The 21,953-nt window shown below is 52.4% G+C and overlaps 1 protein-coding gene across 4 annotated transcripts in view; it reads left to right on the top strand.

Moving 5' to 3' along the window:
* PACSIN1 (protein kinase C and casein kinase substrate in neurons 1) overlaps window positions 1-21,953 on the top strand; it is a 53,576-nt gene that overhangs the window by 24,055 nt on the left and 7,568 nt on the right. For 3 of the 4 annotated variants that reach the window (XM_030561339.1, XM_030561341.1, XM_030561340.1), the window contains 4 exons: window positions 18,610-18,738; window positions 19,773-19,929; window positions 20,633-20,868; window positions 21,719-21,874. In XM_030561339.1, coding sequence (XP_030417199.1) covers window positions 18,676-18,738; window positions 19,773-19,929; window positions 20,633-20,868; window positions 21,719-21,874 — 612 coding nt within the window. In that variant the 5' untranslated portion in view covers window positions 18,610-18,675. The remainder of the gene's footprint in view (window positions 1-18,609; window positions 18,739-19,772; window positions 19,930-20,632; window positions 20,869-21,718; window positions 21,875-21,953) is intronic. The other variant, XM_030561338.1, reaches the window with a different exon arrangement.

Genomic DNA, 21,953 nt, shown 5'->3' with positions numbered 1-21,953 from the left:
GCATTTCTCCTCACTGATAGGGAGACCTAGAGGAAACATACACTTGCTTCCCTGAGAGGGGAAGAAATCTCTTCCCAGGGCTGACTGTCTCCCTTCAGCACCTGGGCACAGATGGAAAGGGAACTCTCTGGCCAGGCCTGATCTCCCACTCAACAGCAGGCCCTAGAGGGAGGGAGAACTCGATGCCCTATTGCCCTCCTCCCCTATGGCAGCTTGGGGCCTTGCCGGTGATAAGCCCAGCCTTGCCCTATCCCTGGTGCCAAGGTGTGTCTGGGTCAGGGTCTCAGACTCTGCCACACAACAGGAAGAGTACGCTCCCTCCCTGCCCCTCAAAGGGGGTCAGTAGCCTTTACCTAGGGATCTATGTGGGGGCTGTTAATACCTCAAACACCTCGTCCTGCCAGTCCCTTTCCCCACTAGCTCTGGGTATCTCCTCCCTGGCCTGCCAAATCCCTGACCTGGGAGGAAACCCCATTTTCCAGTGTGGATCCTGCCCCCATAATATGAACTCCATCCCACCCCAGCAGGATCGTCCATAGACCGCTGGGGACCAGTCACTCCAAGCACTTCTTCCGCCAGAAATGAGAGGATCCAGAATTCCCACACTCTCTGTAGCAGCCATGGGGACCTCAAGCAGGCACCTCCCCAGGCATCCCCAAGGCTGGTTCTTTGCTAACCGAGGTGGGTGTCTCCGCTCCCCGGCTCAACGAGCACAACCCGCCCCTGGAAGTGCCTGGCTCATCCACAGGGAAGAGTCCTTCCATATGTGATACAGACAACACAAGGGCTCTGCAGGAAGGACACATCTTCACCTGGGTGGTGCTAGGCCAGCCTTGCAAACAGCCCCCCAGAGCACAGCTGTGCCCGCAGGCAGGAGAGAGGTGTAGGCTTAGGGGAGGGTATAAGGGTGATGGAGAAGTGTGGGTGGAAGGGATTTACTCCTTCTCTGCCATTTCCCAGCAGCACCCACTGCCTCTTCCATTCAGTCCTCTACCACATTCATTTGCTTGTAAAGTCTCTCGCTGAAGCTGCTGACTGTGCTCCATCCCTGAGTCTCAGCCACACAGTCACATGCAGAAGATGCAGCACCAGGATCCTTCCAGCTAAACTGCACTCACTCATCAGTGATAGCACTGGCAAGCTGACATTTCTGTGTATATATATATACACACACACACACACAAAGCCTGTAGTGCTGCTCTCACACACACACACACACACCCTGTAGTGCTGCTATGTCTCAATAGCAACACATTATAACCACAGTGCTGATGGTAACCCTTTAATGAAGACAGGGTAAATCACAAGCTCAGTAATGACCCAGCAGTGAATGCTAAATCACAGACCCAATGGCGAATGCATGGTTCTCACAGACCTTGATGGCAAACCAGTAACGAACATGCTATGATCACAAACCCAATAGCAAACGCATTTCAGTCACAGACTCACTAGCAAACGAGCTGGCCCCAGACCTGGTAGCGAACATGCTATGATCTCAAATCCAGTGGGTGCATTTAACTAGTGATCAAGCAGGGGATTAAAAGGCTTGAAGAGCTTAAAAACCTGCCAGTCCCTATAAGCAACATCTCTGCCCTGCCCCCCTCCTCAAGGCATTAAAATGGTGCACCCTCCTGTGCACTGTGTCTATGTTTCTGCTTCCAATCCAGGGGCCCAAGCAATAACCATCCTCCATCCATGCAGCCCTCTTCTCTGTTCTTTCCCCATTCCCCTACAGGGTACACGGCCCATGGGTGAGACAGACTCATTCTTCCAGAGCTTGGTTCCTCCTTGGTGCCTCAAGGGTCATACTGGGCCACTGCAGGGGGGTTTGTAATGAGCTTCTCTCCCATTGTGCCCTAAAACAAGGTGGTGGAGTCACCCCTGTCCTGCTGCCTCCTTGCAACAGCATAGAGAGGAGGCCCAGGCATTCCTGTGCTGCAGCTTCTGGAGCCAGGCAGGAAAACCCAACTTCCCACCTCTGGTCCCATTCAGATTACCCTGCTTGCACATCAAGGCTAAGCTCCCTCTCCTGGCTTCCCAGTCCATCTGGAGGCTGGGGGAACCCATGTTATGGAGTTGGAGCAGGTGGCAGGCAGGACCCAGGGGCAGGGCACAAGGTGTGCAGAAGTGGCTGGCACTGGATAGGCAGGGAAGGACTGGATGGGCCTCTGCACTGGTTATTTCATGTATGGCCTCACGAATCTTGAAAGCAGCCTGGCCCTCAAGGTTTGGAGAAGACTCGGGAGAGCAGCCTGGCTGAATCTCTGCCCCATGGAGTATCACAACCACACACAGGCGCAATGCACTAACACCTGCTTTCCCTCAGGGCCAGGTGAGAATGGATCTGTAGGCCCAGAGGGGGCTGGGTTTGGGGGGCACCATGGCACTGAGCTCTGTAGAGCGCCCCTATCCCAATCCCCTCAGCCCCTAGGGAACTTTTTTCTTTCCAACACAAAGTCCCCCTCCAAACCTGGTGTGAGCTTTGCCTCTCTAATACGTGGCCCTGAGGTGTCTACCTTGGAAGCCGTATCCCCTCCTCCAGGCCCAGCTGAGTGGGGTGATAAAGGGGCTGAATGCAGAGTGGCAGGAGTGCCGGCTGGACTCTGGTACTATGAGCTGCGGGGATGCTAATCTCACACAGAGATTCTGCCCCAGTTCCCTAAACGGATGATTCGATTAAAGAATTGGCAGCGCGGGAAGAGCCAAGAGGGAGAGAAAAATTGCAGCTCCCCTACGAGAGCTGGGAGCAGATCCTGCTCCCACATACACCAGTGTGAACCCCCAGTAACCCCATTGCCATCCATGCAATCCCTCCAGGGGTGCGCTGGTGTCACAGACAGCTGGATATGGCCGCTGGTCACCACCCCCTTGGTGTTTATGAATTCTGATATATTCTCGTTGAGACTTGTGCCTGGAGCATGGGTCAGCAACCTTTCAGAAGTGGTGTGCCAAGTTCACTGCAATTTAAGGTTTTGCGTGCCAGTAATACATTTTAACGTTTGTAGAAGGTCTCTCTCTATGTCGGTATTATATAAATATATTATTGTTGTATTTAAAGTAAACAAGATTTTTAAAATATTTAAGAAGCTTCATTTAAAATAAAATTAAAATGCAGATCTTATCAATTTAGTGTGATCCTTCCCTGGGATCCTTGTCTGGGGTTCCAGCCACCAGCCCAGCTCAGCCCACTGCCGGTCTAGGGTCCAGCCACTGGCCCTGCTCAGCCCACTGCCGATCTGGGGTTCCATTCACTCAGCTGGCAGTGGGCTGAGTGGACCGATGGTAGGCTGAGCGGGGCCAGCAGGGGGCTAAGTGGCTCAGTCTGCTACCAGTCTGGGGTGCCAGTAGCACTCGGCCTGCTGCCGGTCTGGGGTTCCAGCTGCCGGCCCCTTATCAGTCGAGGTCCCAGCTGCCGGCCCTGCTCAGCCTCCTGGCAGCCTGGATAAGCAGAACCCCAGGCTGGTAGGGGGCTGAGGGGGGCTGGTGGCCAGGATCCTGGCTGGCAGGAGCTGGCAGACAGAGCCCCAGATCAGCAGTGTGCTGAGTGGCTCAGCCCGCTGCCGGTCTGAGGTCCCAGCCATCGGCCCCACTCAGCCCACTGACAGTCTGGGTGAATGGAATCCCAGACCGGCAGCAGGCTAAGTGGTGTCTGCGGCCAGGACCTGAGACCGGCAGCAGACTGAGCCGCTCAGCCCACTGCCAGTCTGAGGTCCCAGCCACCAGCCCCACTCATCCTGCTGCCAGATGAGTGAATGGAACCCCAGATCAGCAACTGGCTGTGCAGGGCCAGCAGCTGGACCCCAGACCAGCAGTGGGCTGAGCGGGGCTGGTGGCTGGAAACCCAGGCAAGGATCCCAGGCCCTGCTCAGCCTGCTCCCCATCTGGGCTGAGTGGGCTGAGTGGGGCCAGTGGCCTGGACCCCAGACCAGCAGCGGGCTGAGCGGCTCAGCCCGCTGCCGGTCTGGGGTTCCGTCCGCCAGCTCCTGCCAGCTGGGATCCTGGCTGCCGGCCTCCCTCGTGGTGAGAGGGAATCAGGACAGCTAGGTGAAACCACTTTGCAGAAGGGGCAGTTCCTTTAAATTTGATGACCCCATCCTAGGCATTGCAGCCAGCACTTGTAAAATGCTGGCAGCAGCTGTGGTGCATGGATGCAAAGCACTGAACGGGCGATGCAAGTTCAGAGGGGGACAAGCAATAGCTGTCACATCCCCTTGGGGCCATGTTTGTGCTTCTGGCCATGGAACACCGGGATAGAGCAGCCATACAACCTGTCCGCAGGAAAACACCCCCAGCAAAGAACCTCCAGTTGCAGGGGGCATTCCAGGCTGTGTGTGGGTGAAGGGAGCTACCCAGGTGGGAAAGGATATGGTCGGTGGATCCTGCACCCCTGCTATACCCTGGTTGCTGCAGGGTCCTGGGGCAGTTGAATGCAGTTGCACAAGGAGAGGAAGCTGGTGTGTCCACACATTCGCGTACACACCAGGTCAGGGCTCAGGCAGGCCCTGGCAGCTGCAGGATCTGAGTTGGAGGAATCCATCTTTTCCCTCCCTCCATTCCCACACCAGGCTTTGTACCAGCGAAGGGATGCAAAGTGAAGTGTCTGCATGGAGCTGCTCTCTTGTGAGTGGAGCGTGCCAGGCCCATTCACACACACACCCCGGCTTCCTTATGCTGGGGAGCTACCCCTTGAGGGCTCTGAGCGGGAGGGAGAGGCTGTATCCAAGCATGGGAGCTGTGATACCCATGCACTGCCCATGGCAAGCTGGGTGCTACCGTGCCTGGGTAAGCACGGGGCTCATTAGAGAGTATGTGCCAACACCTCCCCCCCCACACACACACACACACAGGAGCCCCACAGACCAGCTTGGGCACAGGCCCTTCCACAAACCTCTCCCCACCGACAGCGAGCACTGCGGCAGCAAGAATGCTAGCGCCCCTCGAGTGATGTCTGCCACGCCGCGACCTGACAGCGCTCGGCCTGTGTTCCCCTCAAGGCTGCCCTGGCAGAGAACGCAGCCTGCAAAGCCGCATCCACCGCAGCAACACAGGCCGTCGGTTTGAATAAAGGCAGCTCTGCTTGATCCTCCGCGTGGTCTGTGGATGAATAATTCATAGAGATTGGAAACGGAGACGCCTTACAGAGCTGCCAGCTCTCACGGCCACCCTGAGACAAGTGCTGCTCCCTCTGCATAGAGATCCCTTTCCTATAAGGCCAGGTTCCTCACAGACTCCTTCTTTCTAACAAACCTTCACCCAGATCCCCGGTCTTCTACAGCCTCCCATTGCGGCCTTGGACTCTCTGAGCCTCAGCTCCCCATCTGTAAAGTGGGAGTGGCAACTCTTCATGTCTCTTTAGCCTGTAAATTCTTCAGTCTCTCACTGTGTGTATTTACAGCACCTAACACAATGGGGCCCTGATCTGGGCTGGGACCTCTGGATGCTACCATAATATGCATAATAGCAATAGCAACTGCAGCTTCGGGCCCTGGGGTGCGGCTCTGGGAGAAGATACATGCACCAATAATGGCAGGAGATAGAATAGATAAATAAAGGCAGGAAATATGGTGAGGTTCAGCTTGGAAAATGTGGGGCGATAAATAGAAGCAGTAGTGCCCAAAGGCCCTGGTCAGGATCGGGGTCCCATTGTGCCAGGTGCTGTACGAACACAGAAAGGAGACGAAGAAGGAGGGAGAAGCCTGTGAGCAGAGAGGCTGAAGAAGACGTAGGGGTGATAGTGGACAGTGTATTAGACATGATCTTGTAATGAAACATGGCAACAGGGACTCCAGAGCTCCTGTGGGCTGCATATGCAGAGGTGTCATACCAGGGGACAGAAGGTGCCAAAGTAGCTCCTTGGTATATGTCTCTGATGAGGCTGCCCCTGTAATGTTGTGTTCAGTTACCAAGTTGCAATACCAGCCAGGATGAAAGTGAGTTCAGAGAAGAGCAACCAACTGGGGGTGGGGGAGGGATCATGATGAGCAGAGATTAAGGGCCAGGTCCTCAGCTGATGTAAATTGGTATAGTAGCTCTGTTAAAGTCAGTGGAGTTTTGTTGAGTCACACCAGCCAAGGATCTGTCCCTATCAAGCTAAATGGGCCAAATTCATCCCTGGTGCAGCTCTAATGGGCTTACACCAGGCGTGGATTTGACTCAGTATGTACAGCTTGGCTAATGGGGAAACATAACCATCTATAGGAAACGGGTCAACGGTGGGGAGGGGCGACGTTTAGGATTAAGGGCGAGTCACTAGATCTTAGAAGACAAAGATCTGGTGCCCTAGGCAGAATTTGGGGGGCGGCATTTAGTGCACTCCCCGTGGGGCATGCGGGAGCTTCTGGTTCCACTCCCATCGCGCCGCCGAAGAAGGACCCTCCGCCGAAATGCCGCAGGGGCAGTCATTGAGCTGCTCAATTGCCTGCCACTGTTTTCTGCAGCACGTCGGCAGAAGGTCCTTCAGCGGCGTGATGGGAGCGGAACCGGAAGCTCCCGTGCACCCTGTGGGGAACACACAAAATGCCACCCCCCGAATCCTGGCGCCCTAGGCAACCACCTAGGGTCGCCTAATGGAAGCGCTGGCCCTGCCCCCAGCCTGGGTATAAATAGCAGTGTTGGTGGTGAGGCTTAGATGAGTAAAGACATGCCTGAAGCCTGTGGGTATATACCCTACATGGCTTTTTACTCACCCGAGCTGAGCCTCCCCAGCCTTGTAGGGTTCTGCTGCCTCCCCGCTGCTGGAGCCTTTCCCCGCTGCCTCTCCCCACCAGAGCCTTTCACTGACACATGTCACTACACACCGCACTGTGGACACAGCCTGCTTTTCCCTGCAGCGTATAGCTATACATGCCTTGCAGTATAGGCATAGCTAGTCTGTCTCCTGGTTCCTTCCCATCTCTCCTGGTACATTTCCCTTCTCCCTCTCTGTGTTTCCTCACTCTTTTGTTTCTTCACTCCTTCCTGCTGGCAAAGGGGCTAATGTTGAGTGTAGCAGGCAGGGGTGTAGTCACACAATTCCCCTGGCCTCTCTCACTTCCTCCTCTTCCTCTCCTGCCCTGCTGCTTCTCTCTCCCTTGTCTCACTTGCGGCTGAATCACGTTGCCATGAAGATTGCACCCGGCAAGCAACACACAGCAAATTGGTGCTGACTGGGGCATCGTTCCAAAGGGGAGAAACTCGTGCACCTAATGTGCAGACGCTAAGGAGGATAACACATCAAATGAACAACTCCTCCTGTGTTCCTTCCCGAAGAAAATAACGCAGAGGAGAACAGAGGGAGCAGGGAGAGAATGAACCATGAATGCACTCAGCCTGCATTGCAATGGCAAAACCCCCATTAACTTCAGGCAGGGACTGGCCAGAGATCCATTGTGGGGCAAAGTTTATGGCAGCTCAGGTCAGCTCAGGCCTTAGTCAGCAAGCAAAAAGGATGGTAGCAAGACCCAGTGGTTAGTGCACTAGCCGGGGGCTAAGGTTTCCTTGCTCTGGCACAGATTCCCTGTGTGACCTTGGCCAGGTCTACAGAGGGAAGTAGGGTTAGACTGGTGCCTCGTGGGGTTTTCAAAGTGCCTATGCAGGTTAGGCATCTAACTCCCGCTGATTTCAAAGCTCTTTTGAAATTCCTTCTTGGGCCCGACCTGCATCTTTAGGTGTCTAAATATCTTTAGAACTCTGGCCCTTAGTTTCTCTGGACCTGAGCTCCCCACCTGTAAAATGGGGGGAAGAATTCTGCTGTTTTTGTCTAGGCTGTAAGCTCGTAGGAGCAGGGGCTGTCTCTTCCTAGGTGTTTGTACAGCACGTAGCACAGTGGGGCCTGGGCTCAGTTGGGGCCTCTAGGTGCTACTGTAAAATAAATATGATGTATCAGATAACAGCCCCCATAACTCATGTCTGCTTGGAAGAAGGGGGGCTGTTGCTCAGCTGCCTGTGGTGTTTCTGTAATGACCTGGTGCTGGGGAAAGGCGCTGCATTGGCAGCCCCAGTGCCCGACACTCTCCCTCTGCAGAGCAGGTACCGCTTGGCCAGTGGTAAGATAAGCTTCACCTCCAACGTGCTTCCCCCTGCACTGGGGAGACCACGGCTAGGTACGACGGGAGCTCAGGTGCTGTCTGTGGCTTCTCTGCTGCGAAGGGGCCAGATTCTCCAGTGCCCTGTGCTGGCAGCACCAGTGCAAAGGGAGTGGTACCACCTCAGACTGGCAGCACTGAATCACTCCTTTGCACTGGTGTAAATGACTGCAACTGGGGCAGGGCGATGGAAGGTCAGGCCCCTGGGATGCAATCAATGCCAACAGTGCTAGGGTTTTGGGGGGAGGGCACGTGCGCCAGTTGACTCTGAAATAGGCTGACACCCAACAAGCGGAGCTGCACGAATGGGGCATTGCTCAGGACTTCCTCTAGTATCTCAATGGCACCTCAGCTGGCACAGCTGGGGCTGCCACAGCCTCCCAGGGACCACTGATTTGGGCAGAGGGCAAGAGGAAATGGGGAGCGAGAAAGCAGGCTGCAGAGAAGCAGCAACAGGTACTCACCATTCAACTCACCACTGGAGAAACCCAGCACTGAATGCACAAGGAAGCAAGCTGCTCTGTAACCAGGGCTTAGGACTCCTGGTGGAGGAGGGATGGAGAAGCCTGAGACTGAACAGACACACGGCCGGCGTTGCCTTTCCTTCTCATCTCGGAAGAGGGACAGTCGCTGTAACTCAGGGAGAGCCCAGACTCAGGGCTAGAGAAAGAAGCAAGACACTGTGATGACAGCTCGGCACTGAAATGCATTTCCAAGGAAGACAAGGCTGGTTTATAGCATACATGTGTGTGTACATTCACAGACCGGGGAATAGATGGCCATATTAACAGCAATACAATTCAGAGACAAAAACCCTGGACCAACCGTGCTGCACAAGACAAGAGAGAGAGGTGCAGCCAGGAGCTAGTTATTACATCAGGCCCCTCTGTGCCTGATTCTCCGAGCCTTTTACCTGGTCTGAGTCTCCTTGCAGAGATCAATTGCTAACCAAGCCAATCCACTCAGAGGGTTTCTAAAATGACACCCTCCCTCTGCCTGCTGTTTGCTGGCTCAGCAACATGGCATGGGGCAGTCAGAGGGAGCTAACCTGTTCATTGATCGCCAGCTCCTGTGGATAACGCTTGGCCACAAACATGGCATTTCTTCCCACTCTGCCTCCTTGCTGGGCAGGGCTGGCATAGCAAGGGGGGGCTGCAGGTCAGGCTGGAGGTGCATTGACAGAGCTGTGGGGAGCCCAAGGATATCCCTCCAGTACAAAGGTTTGATGGGCACAAGCTTTTCTGACAGCCATCCTGGTCACATGGCACTGCTCCTGGTACCTGTTCTGGGGCTGCTTCAAGCCATGTTTCAGAGCTAGGCATCCCAGGGAAGGCTAAATCTCCCCATGGCAGCACTGGCCAATTTGCAAACAGCGTCAGCAGCGTTGGCTTGGTCCCTGTGGGCTCCAAAGCACTGCAGATACCTGGCAGCTAAAGGAAGTGCACCACGGGCAGTCGTTAAAATGCAGGCTGCAGATTAACCCTGGGCCTGCCAATGAGTCAGCGCAGTCCTCTCTGGCAACTTGCGCTGTGTGCTGTAGTGAGGCGTGACTGGCAGCCACTAAGGAGAGGCCCTGGACTGGACTGGTGAGGGGCACAATTGCCAACTTCCACATGGTAAATAAGCACAATAAGCAAAAAATGACTTTCACAATAAGATAAAAATCAAGCTAATCCCATTTCAAAACAAGGCCAAAGCAAGCCAGTCCCTAAGAACCCCAACACTCTACGTGGCCAGATCCCCCCAGCGTGCACTCTGGGATGGTGGCGGGCATGCTGTGCACCCCTGAATCTCTCTCCCCTTCCTGCTTGCCGGGAGCCAATCAAAAACAAAAAGAAGCAACAAGCTACAAGCCAAAAACTAGCCAACAAACAACTCACAAGCCAATTAAGCCAAAACCAAGCCCAATTTCTGCATGTTTTTCACGGGTTTGTCATGTCTGGTGAGGGGCTGCTGAAAGTCAGGACTGAGGTGCATTGGCAGAGATTTAAAAGGGGCCAGGACTGGAGTAGCAAACAGGGCCGGCTCTAGGTTTTTTGCCACCCCAAGCAAAATAAATAAATAAATAAATAAGCAGAGTGCAACTGCCAAAGCAAAAAAACAAAACCAAAAATACCTCCGAGAGCGCAAGTGCCGCCCCTGGAATTGTGCCGCCCCAAGCACGTACTTGGTTTGCTGGTGCCTAGAGCTGGTCCTGGTAGCAAGGGGTGCTGCTCAGGTGTTTAACAGACTTGTATGTGCAAAGGCTCAAGACTGGGATAGCAGCAGGCATTCCAGGTCAGGAACAAGCAACTGCAGAGCAATTAGTGGCCCCAGGAGTGAGAGCAGTGGATGCTACAGGTCAGGATTGTGATGCAGTAGCAGCAGCAGGGTCTAAAGGCCAAGGATCAAAACAGCAGAGGGTGCGGTATGGCATGATCATCGTGCACGGGCAGAGCTGCCAGAACTGGAACAGCAGAGAGACTGCAGGGCAGGATGGGATTGGAGGGGACTCACAGAGCTCTGTGTGCAAAGTCCAGGACTGGAATGAGGGGGGTGCAGGTCAGAACTGGTTCCAATCACGTAACTGAGGCAATGAAAAGTTACCCGCCTGCCCCACACCTGCCATTTTCACTCCCATAGTGGAAAGAGAAGACAGCCCATTGCAAGATCATCACACAGAACATGGGCTGCTGGACCCTGCTGGATTCCCATGTTCTCCTCTCGTCGCCATCCATCCAACACAGTGCAGCAAGCCACAGTGGTGGTGTCAGGCTCTGAAAGCAGCTGTTCTGCCCAGGCCTGTCTTTATAACAGGACACGTTCAGGGCATCGGTGGCGACACAGAAGCAGGCGGCAACATCTCTGAAAATAAATTAACATGAATTGAAAAACACCCTGCATGCCATGCATGCCATGGAAACCTGTTTAACAAATATCCTCATTACATCGACACGTGTCTGCACGCAACAGGTCAGGCACTGCCTTCACAGAACTCCTGGCTGTTGTTCTACAAACTACGGCTGTCACCCCACTATGACCATCACCCCAGGACTGCGAAGTACTGTATGTCCTGTCTTTATAACAAGACACGTTCAAACAACATCGGTGGCGACACAAAACCAGGTGGCAACACCTCTGAAAATAAATTAACATGGATTAAAAAAAAACCCTGCCTGCCATGCATGCCATGGAAACCTGTTTAACAAATATCCTCATTACATGCGACACGTATCTGCACGCAACAGTCAGGCACTGCCTTCACAGGACTTCTGGCTGCTGTTCTACAAACTATGGCCGTCACCCCAGGACTGCGAAGTACTGTATGCCCTGGGCTTCCGTTAGGCAAGTCACATCCCCTCTCCATGCCTCAGTTTCCCCAGGTGTAAAATGCAGGTAATGATACTGACCTGTGTAAAGCGCGTGGATAAGTGCCTGCATAAGAGCTAAGTACAGTATCATTATCACAGCTTTCCATCATAGCCTCTCATCAACAACAGCCCTCCCTGCTCATCCCAGGAAGGAATTTGGCCTAGGTAGGTCTGAGCAGCTGAAGTTGGGTAGGATCTGGATCTGGCCATTCCCAAAGCTCAGGGGTGTTTCCAGCCAGACTCATCTGTAATACACTTCATTCACTCTTACTAAAAAGAGGAGAGGGATGGTCTTCCAGCTAAAGCTCTAGGAGTGAAGAGGCCTTGCATTGCTGGCTGTGCCGCTGACCCTCTGCCTGACGCGTCCCCTGTCTGTGTCTCAGTTTTCCCATCTGTAAAATGGGGATAAGGACACTTCCCTCATAGGGTATGGAGGAGAACTAAGGCTGAATTTGGAAGTGCTTGGATGGAAAGTGCTATAGAGGTACAAACAGTTCATCTTCACAACCCTGCGGTACTCTATGTAATAGTTCACTTTGCTCTGGACACTATAACCATACTATTGCTATGACCTAAAATCCTGCAGTGACACAAAACTAATTGCCAGTGTTTTGGACAGTAGGTGCAGAGTGATGCAGCATTTTGTAGCCACTTCTGGGGGGAAGCACAGCAGCACACAGCAACATTCAAGTGTTTTGGACAGGACGTGAAGAGTGGGGGGACATGTGGACAGCAGCTGGCACATTGTGAGTGTTACTGGAATGCAGGCAATAATAATTGTCCATGTGGCAGAGTGGCCAGTACACCAAAGTTAACCCACCCCTATATTTCTTGAACAGGTTCTCTTTTAAAAAGAAGCTCAGTAGGGATCTATGTGGAGTTCATAGGATTGCATGTCTCTTGCATTAATTTCACTTTATTAACCAATAGGTGAGCCTAAACACAACTGCAGTGAAGTTGTAACCACACCCGCACTATAAGCCAGGGGGTTTACTTGCCAGCCCCTGCCCAGAGAACAGTCTCCACCCACAGGATTCCAGTCCCTTTCCTTCAGGGCTTTGGTTTTAGTTCTTCAAAAGAAAACTACTTAACACCAGTCCAACAGATCAGTTGTATCCTTTCCTTCTCCCAGACCTCAGGTCTTCTGGCATGATTGCAGGAATACTCCTGGGCTGGGTTTGCACTGGTACCTTGCTCTCACTCCCCATGCCCTAGCACTGGGCTACAGTGTGCCTGGGTCTAAGGCACGGGGACACCACCATTCTTCCCTTCATGGCACTGCTAACCACTGCAGTGTGGCAAAGGCAGAATTTCACGAGGATCTCAAGCGTTCCTACATTCACCCCTTTGACACAGCGCCTCCTCCTGCCCGTTCTCTGTGGCTGGTGGAGAGAAACTCGAGTCACAGGCAGAGGTGTCACTGAAGCTGTTTTGTTTCCTCCCCTTGATGTTTTTTTAACCCCAGTGCAATAGGGTGTAAAATTGGCTTGATAACACACAAATTTTTTCCCTTTCAGCCCCTCATCTTATTGCCTTGCTGATCTCTTAGGAGCTGGGGGAACTTGATAAGGGAGTGAGTGTTCTGCATGGGGCTGGGAGTGCAGGCCACGTGGGGGGTTGAGGGAGAGGGTGTGGGGGGGGGAAGGTTTAGCACAAAAACCAACAGACAGCAACAAGCACAACAAACAGCAGGGAATGTGTGTGTGTGTGCACAGCCCCACAACAAAACAACTGACATCAATATACATAACAAAGTGTGTGTGTGTCTGTCTGTCTGTCTCTGTCTATAAAGATCTACAACAAAGCAGCTGACAGCAGTGGACAATAACACACATGGCAACATATGTCAGGGAGTATTTGTATGTGTGTGTTTGTGTGTAGACAACACTGTTGGTCTGAGTGCATACAGTTGTGGGTAGAATGTACATTTGTGAGAATGTATATTTCAATGTATATTTGGGAATGTGAGCATGCAGTGTGTGTTTGTGTGTATGCATATATGTGCACACATTGTGGTGACATGAGTTTGGTTTTGTGGGTGTGTGTTTACACAGCTGTGTGCGTTACTGTGAGTGTGGTGCTCTGGTGTTATGCAGATTCTGCATGTTGTCTGTATGCATGTGTCTCTCTGTGTTGTTGTATGTGTTGTGCTTGTGCATATTGCTCTGTGCATGTGTTGTGTATGTGCGCATTACTCTGTATTGCTGTCCACTGCTATGCATGTGGCTGTTTGTTACAGTGTATATCTGTGTCTTCTGTGTGCTTTGTGTATATGCTGTATACTTTGTGTTACATTGTGTATGTGCATACATACATACATCCCTTGGACTGCATGTGAGGGACAGAGTCATGCATTTATTTATAGCCAGCCCTAAAACACGGGGCAGGATTGGTGGGTTCCTTGGTTATATCACTAAATCCCTTCTAGGCTCTGTTAGTTCCACTGCGCTGAGCCCTAGAACTCCGCCTCTTAATGATGAGCTTAGGCATCGCTCCAGTAACCCTTTCAGCACAGAGGGCTGTGGCTAGCGATGGTCCCCACTGCTGCACCTTCCAGTGGAAAAGCCCCCTCAGCTCCTGTTCCCAAGCTGCCGTCTCTCTCACAGCACAACCAGGGTATAGCTCTGAATCATATTCAGCCTTGGTACAGAGCAAGTTCTTACCAGCCTCTCTGCTGGCTACCTCCCCTCCCAGCTGCTGGGACCCTGCACAGCGAGATAGGCCCTGGTCACCGCTTGGCTGGATTGCTGTGGTGCGCACATGAGGTTGCACCTTGCAAACCCTTGGGCCTCCCCTAACGCCCAGTGCAGCAGCCTGTGGGTTAAGGCGCCAGAAGCCACAGTAGCTGCCTGTTCCCTTCCAGCTGCTCATTTACACTCATAAATCCCTAAAAGGTGTGGCTCATGGGTTCCTCAGGGCATTCTCTGCCGGGCATTCAGGGCAATGCCCCAATGGTTTAATCGCAAGGGCCAGAGGAGAGGGCATATTTGGAGAGGGCTCCTTGGCTGCAGAATTTACTTCAGGCTTCAGTTTGCCAGAATCTGAGTTTGTGGGACTGCAGGTCAAGTTACAAGGCCTGTTGGTTCCCCCCTGGCTTTCCTGAAGGAGAGATGAGTAGCTGGAGGTGGGGAAGAGCCAGGAGTCGTTGGGGGAATTTGTTATTGGATTTGCACACTTGCTCTGAAATGTTGCTTTAATTTTTTTTTTTACACTGTTCGTCCATGTGACTAGAGGGCTGGACAGACGCACATAAAATAGCACAGAATGTAGCCCCTTCCCGTCCATCGATCTCAAAGCGCTGCACAATGGAGAATCCAGACCCACAATCCTCGTTTTACAAACAGGGAACACCACAAAGCACAGAGAGGGGAAGCGATTTGCCAAGGTCAGCCAGTGAAAAGTGATGAAACTAGAATGCAGTTCACCCCACTAGATCACACTCTCTCCTAGAGTCCTGAGAGAGGAACCCTGGAATCTTGAGTAACAACCCTATTCTAGTTCCAGCTCAGCCTTTGCCAGAGTCAATCTAAGGGCCAGAGACATTCATCTGATGAATTCTGTTGCATGTCCTGTTACCTGTGGTGGGGTTTCCAGCCTTCACAGAGAGCTTCCCATGCCCAAGTGCTGCAGACAATCCAGGAGCAAGATCACTCCCTGTTAATAATTAACTCCACTGAGACACTTCGCCTGCCCCTGAGGCTGGCTTCAGGAGGCGAGGGGTTACAGTCACCTGGAGGAGACAATCCACCAGCTAATTGGGAAGGTCAGCATGCTAAGAACAAACTAACAAGAGTTGGTGCTGCATCCACAAACAGCAGGGCTTTCCGGTCACTGCTGCCAGGCGGAAGCTTTGCTGAGACAAGACCATGAGCTCCCTGACTAGTTTGGAAAGAGTGCAGGCAAAACAACTGCCTACTGTCAAGCAGCAGAATTTGGGTCCAGATCTGTCCCTTCAGTACCCAGAGTTCTGGGGCTTTGCTTTGGCCCTTTAGAAAACTGGGATCTGGGTCCAGATTTCAAACCACTGGTATCTCAGACCCAGGGGTTGGGGTCAACCCCAGCTCCGAGGCTTTAGTTATAGCTGATGAGGCTTTCGGGGGATTTCATGGAAAAGTTTCCTAAAAACAGTCTGCCTGAGAAGCAAAAGATCCTGGAATCTTCTCTAAGGCTGCATCTCTGGCCAAGGTGAACCCCGAAGGCACTGCATGCCTCACCTTCTTTTCCCCCTCTATAGTTCAGACCTGTAAAAGCTAGTTGTCCTCCTCTGTGCTGTATAAACTGTATCAACACTATTCTAGAGGGAGTTCACTGCCACTCCACTCCCAGTTTCTCCCAGCAGGAGGCACCATAGAGAACAGGTACAAGAGAGCTGACCATGGGCAAGTTCACAGCCTCTCCAGTTCCACCTTCCATTTGGAAGCACCTGGTGCAGATGAGTGTTCTGCTGGGCACCAGCTGGGCATTCCCTGGCCAGGGCTGCCTCTCAGCCTTGTTCTGATGCCAGCTCTTCCCTCCTTCAGCAAAGCGGCAAAGGGTTAAGTGGCTTGGCCAGCTCACGTGATTCTCCGGGGATGCCGTTTTTCAGAAGATCAGAAGGGATTAGGTTGTAATATCAGGATGAGAATCGCCTGTTACTCGTCTCCCCCTGTCCCCCAACCTCCCCAACACCACCTGTAATCCAGCCTCTTATCCTCCTCTAGCCTCCCCTCGTGAGCCACTCAGTCCAGCAGGGATGTGCAGCAGGGCATGAAGAAATCTGGGTAAGGGGATGATTCCTGCTAAGCAGTCCATGGGTTATTTCCTCCTTGTTGCCTGGAGCTTTGCGTGGGCTATTCATAGATCATTCGGGATCTGCAATGGGGATGTCTTTCCAGATAGCAAACCCTTAGAATGGAGCAGGGCTCCTCTTGGGAGTACAGATTTAAGTACAGTGCAGAGGGTGGCATGGAGTGGTTATAATGGATGGAGGGGATGCACATAACCTAGTGCTACTGGTATCTGAATGTACTGGAGGACAGAGGAAGCCATTAGGCGGTGGGCATTATCTCCCCCACTGAGATATGAAGAAGCCTCCAAGCACTTCCGAAATCTCTCTCGCCAGATTTTATTCTCCCTCTGTTTAAATGCAGCCAGGATCTGAATGCAGAAGGGAAGGGTGGCATATCTGGGACCAGGGGAGGCCATGCTCCGGAGGCGCCTCATCCCATCCCATCCCATCCCTCTGCAGTGGTTTCTAGTACAGACACCTCCCATTTTAGAATATATTGACTTTAATAACATTGCTCAACCATTCATGTGACCTGAGACTGTGACAGCAGCAGCGAGACACCAAGCTGGCCAGCTCTTGCTCTCTGCATGTGCAAGATTTACACGCAGGGCTGCAAGGGGGCTGAGCTGGCCCTGAACTCATCCCAAGGTCAGGGCAGGGTCTTGTTTCTAGACCAGTGTCAGAGAGGCCAGGATAGACACACAAATTCCTCTTCCATTGCAGGAGAGGAGCCCTTTAATATAGGAGTGCGACCTAAAAGGTTCTGTCTCTATGGCTATATAATGAAGCTAGCCTAGTGCACGCCCCTAGTGTACGTGGGCTGCACCAGTATAATATGGAACTTGTACCAGTCCGACTTACTTATTATGGTTTATTTTAGTCCGGTATGTAAAGGGTTATTTACTTCACAATATACACACACAAGAACTATGCTAGACTCTCTGGAAGCTACTGCATTCCCATAGCTTTCAAAGACCTGGGAACTTGCAAAATAAGGGACATTGTTTCAACCAGTGTTCTAGCCTTCACCTGCTAGTCTAATTAAATTTGAGTAGGGCTGTGTCCGAAGCTGGAGATGTGGAAAGAAATGACTTTTCTGACCTGTTCAGAGGAGAGAGCTGGCTGCTGAGCCAGTCAAGCAGCTGTTTTGATCTCTGTCAGTCCATGCACGTCTTGTCTTTGCTTTAATACATGCTGAGGGGTTTTGGTGTACAAAAGCCAAGTGAGCGCTTTGTGATTCTTCAGTACATGGCTGCCAGATTCAGGGCTATCCTAGGAAAAGATGGTGTAGTAAAGATGGGTATTTTTAGGATCATGAATTCAGCATTCCAAAGCTCACCATTGGCCCTGGCTGAATTGGGGCCTTATACCCTACCTGGCAAAACTCCCTTTTCCATTTCAACTGGATGCAGTGCTTTTCATTCCCCTCTCCCCCCCACCCAAAACCCCAACTTTTCTGCAGTGTTGCTGTAGTCTGTTAAGTGGCTGTAAAATCCACCCCCACTAGAAATGGCCATCTTTTATGTATGGAACAGCCTCCCTGACCGATCTGTAGGGCACTATTCTCTCCTCTTTCAGTTCTCTCTAGGTCTTGATACCTGTGAGAAACCAGCCAATTAATGATGGCTGGCAGGGCAGGCAGGATTAACTGGCACCATCTTTCTTCATAATTATTTCTAAAAATGACAAATGTATTCTTAAAAATTGGTCTCTATTTGATTGCGCCCTTCTCCCCTATCCTTCATATGTCACTTGGCTTCTCGGATTGTAAACTCTTTGGGGCAGGGACCATCACTTTGCTTTGTGTACAGCATCTAGTATATCTAGGCAGTGTGGCCTAGTTGGATAGCATTGGACTAAGACTTTCCTGGCTGTCTGGGTGACCTTAGACAAGTCACTTTCCCACTCTGTGCCACAGTTTGTCCATCTGTAAAATGGGGTAATGATCGTGACCTCCTCCTCCTCCTCCTCTCTCCTCTGAGATCTATTAGAACGGGACCACAAACTCAGTGAGGGTTTCTGTGTGTTACTGTAATCTAATTATTGCATAATGATCATTTCACTTGTGGGCAAAATGATTCCTGTGGGGTGTGGTTTGGAAAAGCAGAGTTAGACTTTTCCCTTTAAACATGTTTTTTATGGAAAAATGGACTTTTAATCCAATTTGTTGTGTGTGTGGAAAAGTTGAGTCTCACTAGAAATTTTCAGGGAAAAAACCTGAATATTTTTACCCAAGACCAAATATTTTCAGGGTTGGTTTATTTATATATTTTTAAAAAGGTAGAGATCAGTTTTCTATTGGCTTTTGTTACTGGAAAATTTTCAGCAGGGGCTATAATGGGCTTTGGCAAAGTCTGGCAGCAGCTGGCAGGGCTGGGCTCTGAACGATGCGTTCTCCCCTGCTGAACCTTCTCATTCCTCCGACCAGTGCATGACGTCTGGTGCTTCCTGGAGAGCGGCTGAGCGCGTGCATTAAGCCTGAGGAACGGGAACCATGTCAGGCTCCTACGATGAGTCTGCGGTGGCTACAGAGGAAATAACCGACAGCTTCTGGGAGGTGAGTTCCCCCCGAGACCCCCTGAGAGACATTGAGCAAGGAGGGAGGAGCAACAGATTGTACCTGATGCCTCCCCTGGTGCCTAGGTGGGCTCTGCTGGTGGAATAGTCAGGTGCTCCCACAGCCCTGGAGGTAGCATCTCTGCTCTCTAGGATTTGCTCTGCACTTTTTTCTGAGCAAACTCTTACCAACCTAGAGATCGCCATCGGCCTCCTCAAGCAGCCACGTTTGCAAACCGAGGTGGCAAAACTATGCAAATAGGAAGCTCCCCCTGCTGGCTGGGCCCAGCAGAGACCCTCATCTGCAACGCCTGACCACCACTGCAAGAGGCTGAACTCCCCATGATCACCAGAGCCAGGGACAACCCTGTCAGCTTGACATCTTGCTGGAACCCGGTCTCCTGCCCAAGGCGGCGCAAACCGTCAAGGAGCATCAAATGCCGGCTGCGTTCAAATTGCAGATGCATTCACTGCGCTCTCAGGGCCTGAGCAGCAGAAGCACTGTGTGTTCCCAGCTCAACCATCCTCTGTGCTCAGCCGTTCAGCATCCAGCTCAGGGCTCGGCACACGCTGTAGGGTGCTTAGAGAGCTCCATGACCTTGCACGGGGGAATGAGTTATGGAGAGAATGCAGTGTTCTTTCTGTCTTTTGAATGTGACCCTCTGAAATGCAGCCTGGCAGCGCACAGGCCTCTTCTCTCAGGAGAGCAGCATTTCAGTCCTGTCGCAAGTCACGCGTGAAAATAAACTACCTGGTTTTGTCCTAGTCCCATCCAGCCACAGTGTGAAACAACGGCAGAGAGGGCTCCTGGGCTGAATTAAAATAGACGCGCTTCAGCCTTCAACTTCTCACACACCCTCCCCTCCTCTCCTCTCCTGAGCCAGTCTAGCACCACTCACTCCAGAAATGGCTGATTTCACCCCCAGCGCTCTCCCCCCCGGTTCGATTTGGCCTGGTGCGAGCCTTTCCCTCCTGTCTCCAGAGTGGGCATTGTTCCTGCTGTTGTTCCCAACCAGCTGTCCATCTCTCTGGCAGGTGGGGAACTACAAACGGACGGTGAAACGGATCGACGACGGGCACCGGCTCTGCAATGACCTGATGAACTGCGTCCACGAGCGGGCCAAGATCGAAAAGGCCTATGCCCAGCAGCTGACCGACTGGTCCAAGAGGTGGAGGCAGCTGATCGAGAAAGGTATTGCGGCCCTACCTCTGGCCGCAGCCCTTCACGGTTTGAGGGCACTGCAGCATTCATCCCACCAGGGAGAAACCCCAGAAAGGGCCCTTGGGGATGGAGCTCGTACATTTCCCCCTACAAATTCTTTAGATCTATACTTTGATGTCCTCTAATAACTAGATCGAGTTGGCTGGTAGGGCATGCTCCACTGCCCTCTTCTGGATGGAATCAGAATTGCTCGATTGTGTGGCATAGGTCCCACACTGCTAATGGAGATTCTCCTCGCTCATGTGGCAGGGACCTGGTTTTTTGGAGCTGGAGGATCTCAATTCTTTCCCCACCCCCTGGTGCTGTGAAGTCTCATCAGGTAACAACTATGGGCTTCCTGCCTGGCCCTGAATTATCCAATTCAGCAGGCTGTCCAGATTCAAAGAATTGACTTGTTTGATTTTAGCCCCACCAGTCTCAGACAGGGGCATTGGCAGCAGCATGGCTTATGGGCTAGAACCAGGGACAAGGAAACAGGATTCCTGGGTTCCATTCCTGACTTGATCCCTGATTTGCTGTGCTTCCTTGAACAAGTCACCCCCCTCCACATGCTCTTTGCCTCAGTTTTCGCAGCCATGAAATGGGCACTTTGCGGGTCTCACAGACAGGAGCCACTAGAGAAGGGTTGGGCATTGCCATGACGTTGATTGCTTACCTGAGCTCTGTCCCACAGGCCCGCAGTATGGCAGCTTGGAGAGGGCGTGGGGAGCCATGATGACAGAGGCAGACAAGGTGAGCGAGTTGCATCAGGATGTGAAGAACAGCCTGCTGAATGAGGACTTTGAGAAGGTGAAGAACTGGCAGAAGGACGCCTACCACAAGCAGATCATGGGAGGCTTCAAGGAGGCCAGGGAGGCAGACGACGGCTTCCGGAAAGCGCAGAAACCCTGGGCCAAGAAAATGAAGGAGGTAGGAGGCAGGGCAGGGTGGAGCAGGTCTGCTGACCGAGAGGTAAACCACTGAGAGCCTCACGAGGTCAGGTAGGAAAGAGCCCATCTACTGTACCCACAGGGCACTGGGATGGGGGCCAGGTGCCCAAGCCACTCACACAGGCACCAGAACATGTGGCAGGGTGGAGGAAAAGGTGTGGCTTTTTGGCCAGAGGTATTGGTTGTACCTTGGGAGCAGTTAGGAGGAAGATGCCTATTGTATCCACAGAGGCACCAGTCACAGCTTGCAGGGAGTCCGGGGCGCATAGTATCCAAACGATCCCCATCTCTGGTGAGGCACCAGGGCTGGTACCTGCTGTGTCACTGGAAGAACCAGTCATTCCTCAAGGGGCGGCAGACAGGTGCCTGTTTTGCCCATGGAGTTCCCCATTCAACACCTCTTGCACTGTGCCTGAGAGAAGCCAGCCAAGTCCCCAAGGGCTGAATGTAGGAGGCAGGAACAGGATATGGGAACCATTTTTTTGTTCAGTGTCTGTACAGCGCCTAGCACAAGGGGGTCCTGGCTCAGGGCTGGGGCTCCTAGGTGCTACTGCAATACACACCATAATAACGAGTACTTGCCTATTCTTCTGCCACCAACCCCAGAGGAACTCGGTTCTAAGCACACCATTGCCCTTGGGCGAAGGTGGAATGAGACAAAACCATGCCCAAGTCTCCATTGACAGGGACGGGGAGACAGCACAAAGGCAGGGTGGAAGTCCAATTGCAGCGCAGAGATGTTTAGGGGAAGGGATAAGGGTTATGGGTAGAACATCTGCAAACATCTGTCCTGGGTTCCTTCCTTCCCTCACCCCACCTCCCTGCAACAGGTGGAGACGGCCAAGAAAGCATATCACCTGGCATGCAAAGAGGAGAAGCTGGCAATGACCCGGGAAGCCAACAGCAAGGCAGAGCAGTCCATCACTGCAGACCAGCAGAAGAAGCTCCAGGACAAGGTGGAAAAGTGCAAGCAAGATGTGCAAAAGGTGCGAGCTGCTACCCTTGAGGGAAGGGGAAGGGTGGCCAGACGTACACCCAGCTCCCTACGGGTCCGTGGTGAATCAT

This window comes from Gopherus evgoodei, chromosome 4 (assembly GCF_007399415.2).
Source record: "Gopherus evgoodei ecotype Sinaloan lineage chromosome 4, rGopEvg1_v1.p, whole genome shotgun sequence".
In the NCBI taxonomy this organism is placed as follows: Eukaryota; Metazoa; Chordata; order Testudines; family Testudinidae; genus Gopherus; species Gopherus evgoodei.
The sequence above is the reverse complement of the archived record's forward strand: the minus strand, read 5'-3'. Positions and strand labels throughout refer to the sequence as shown.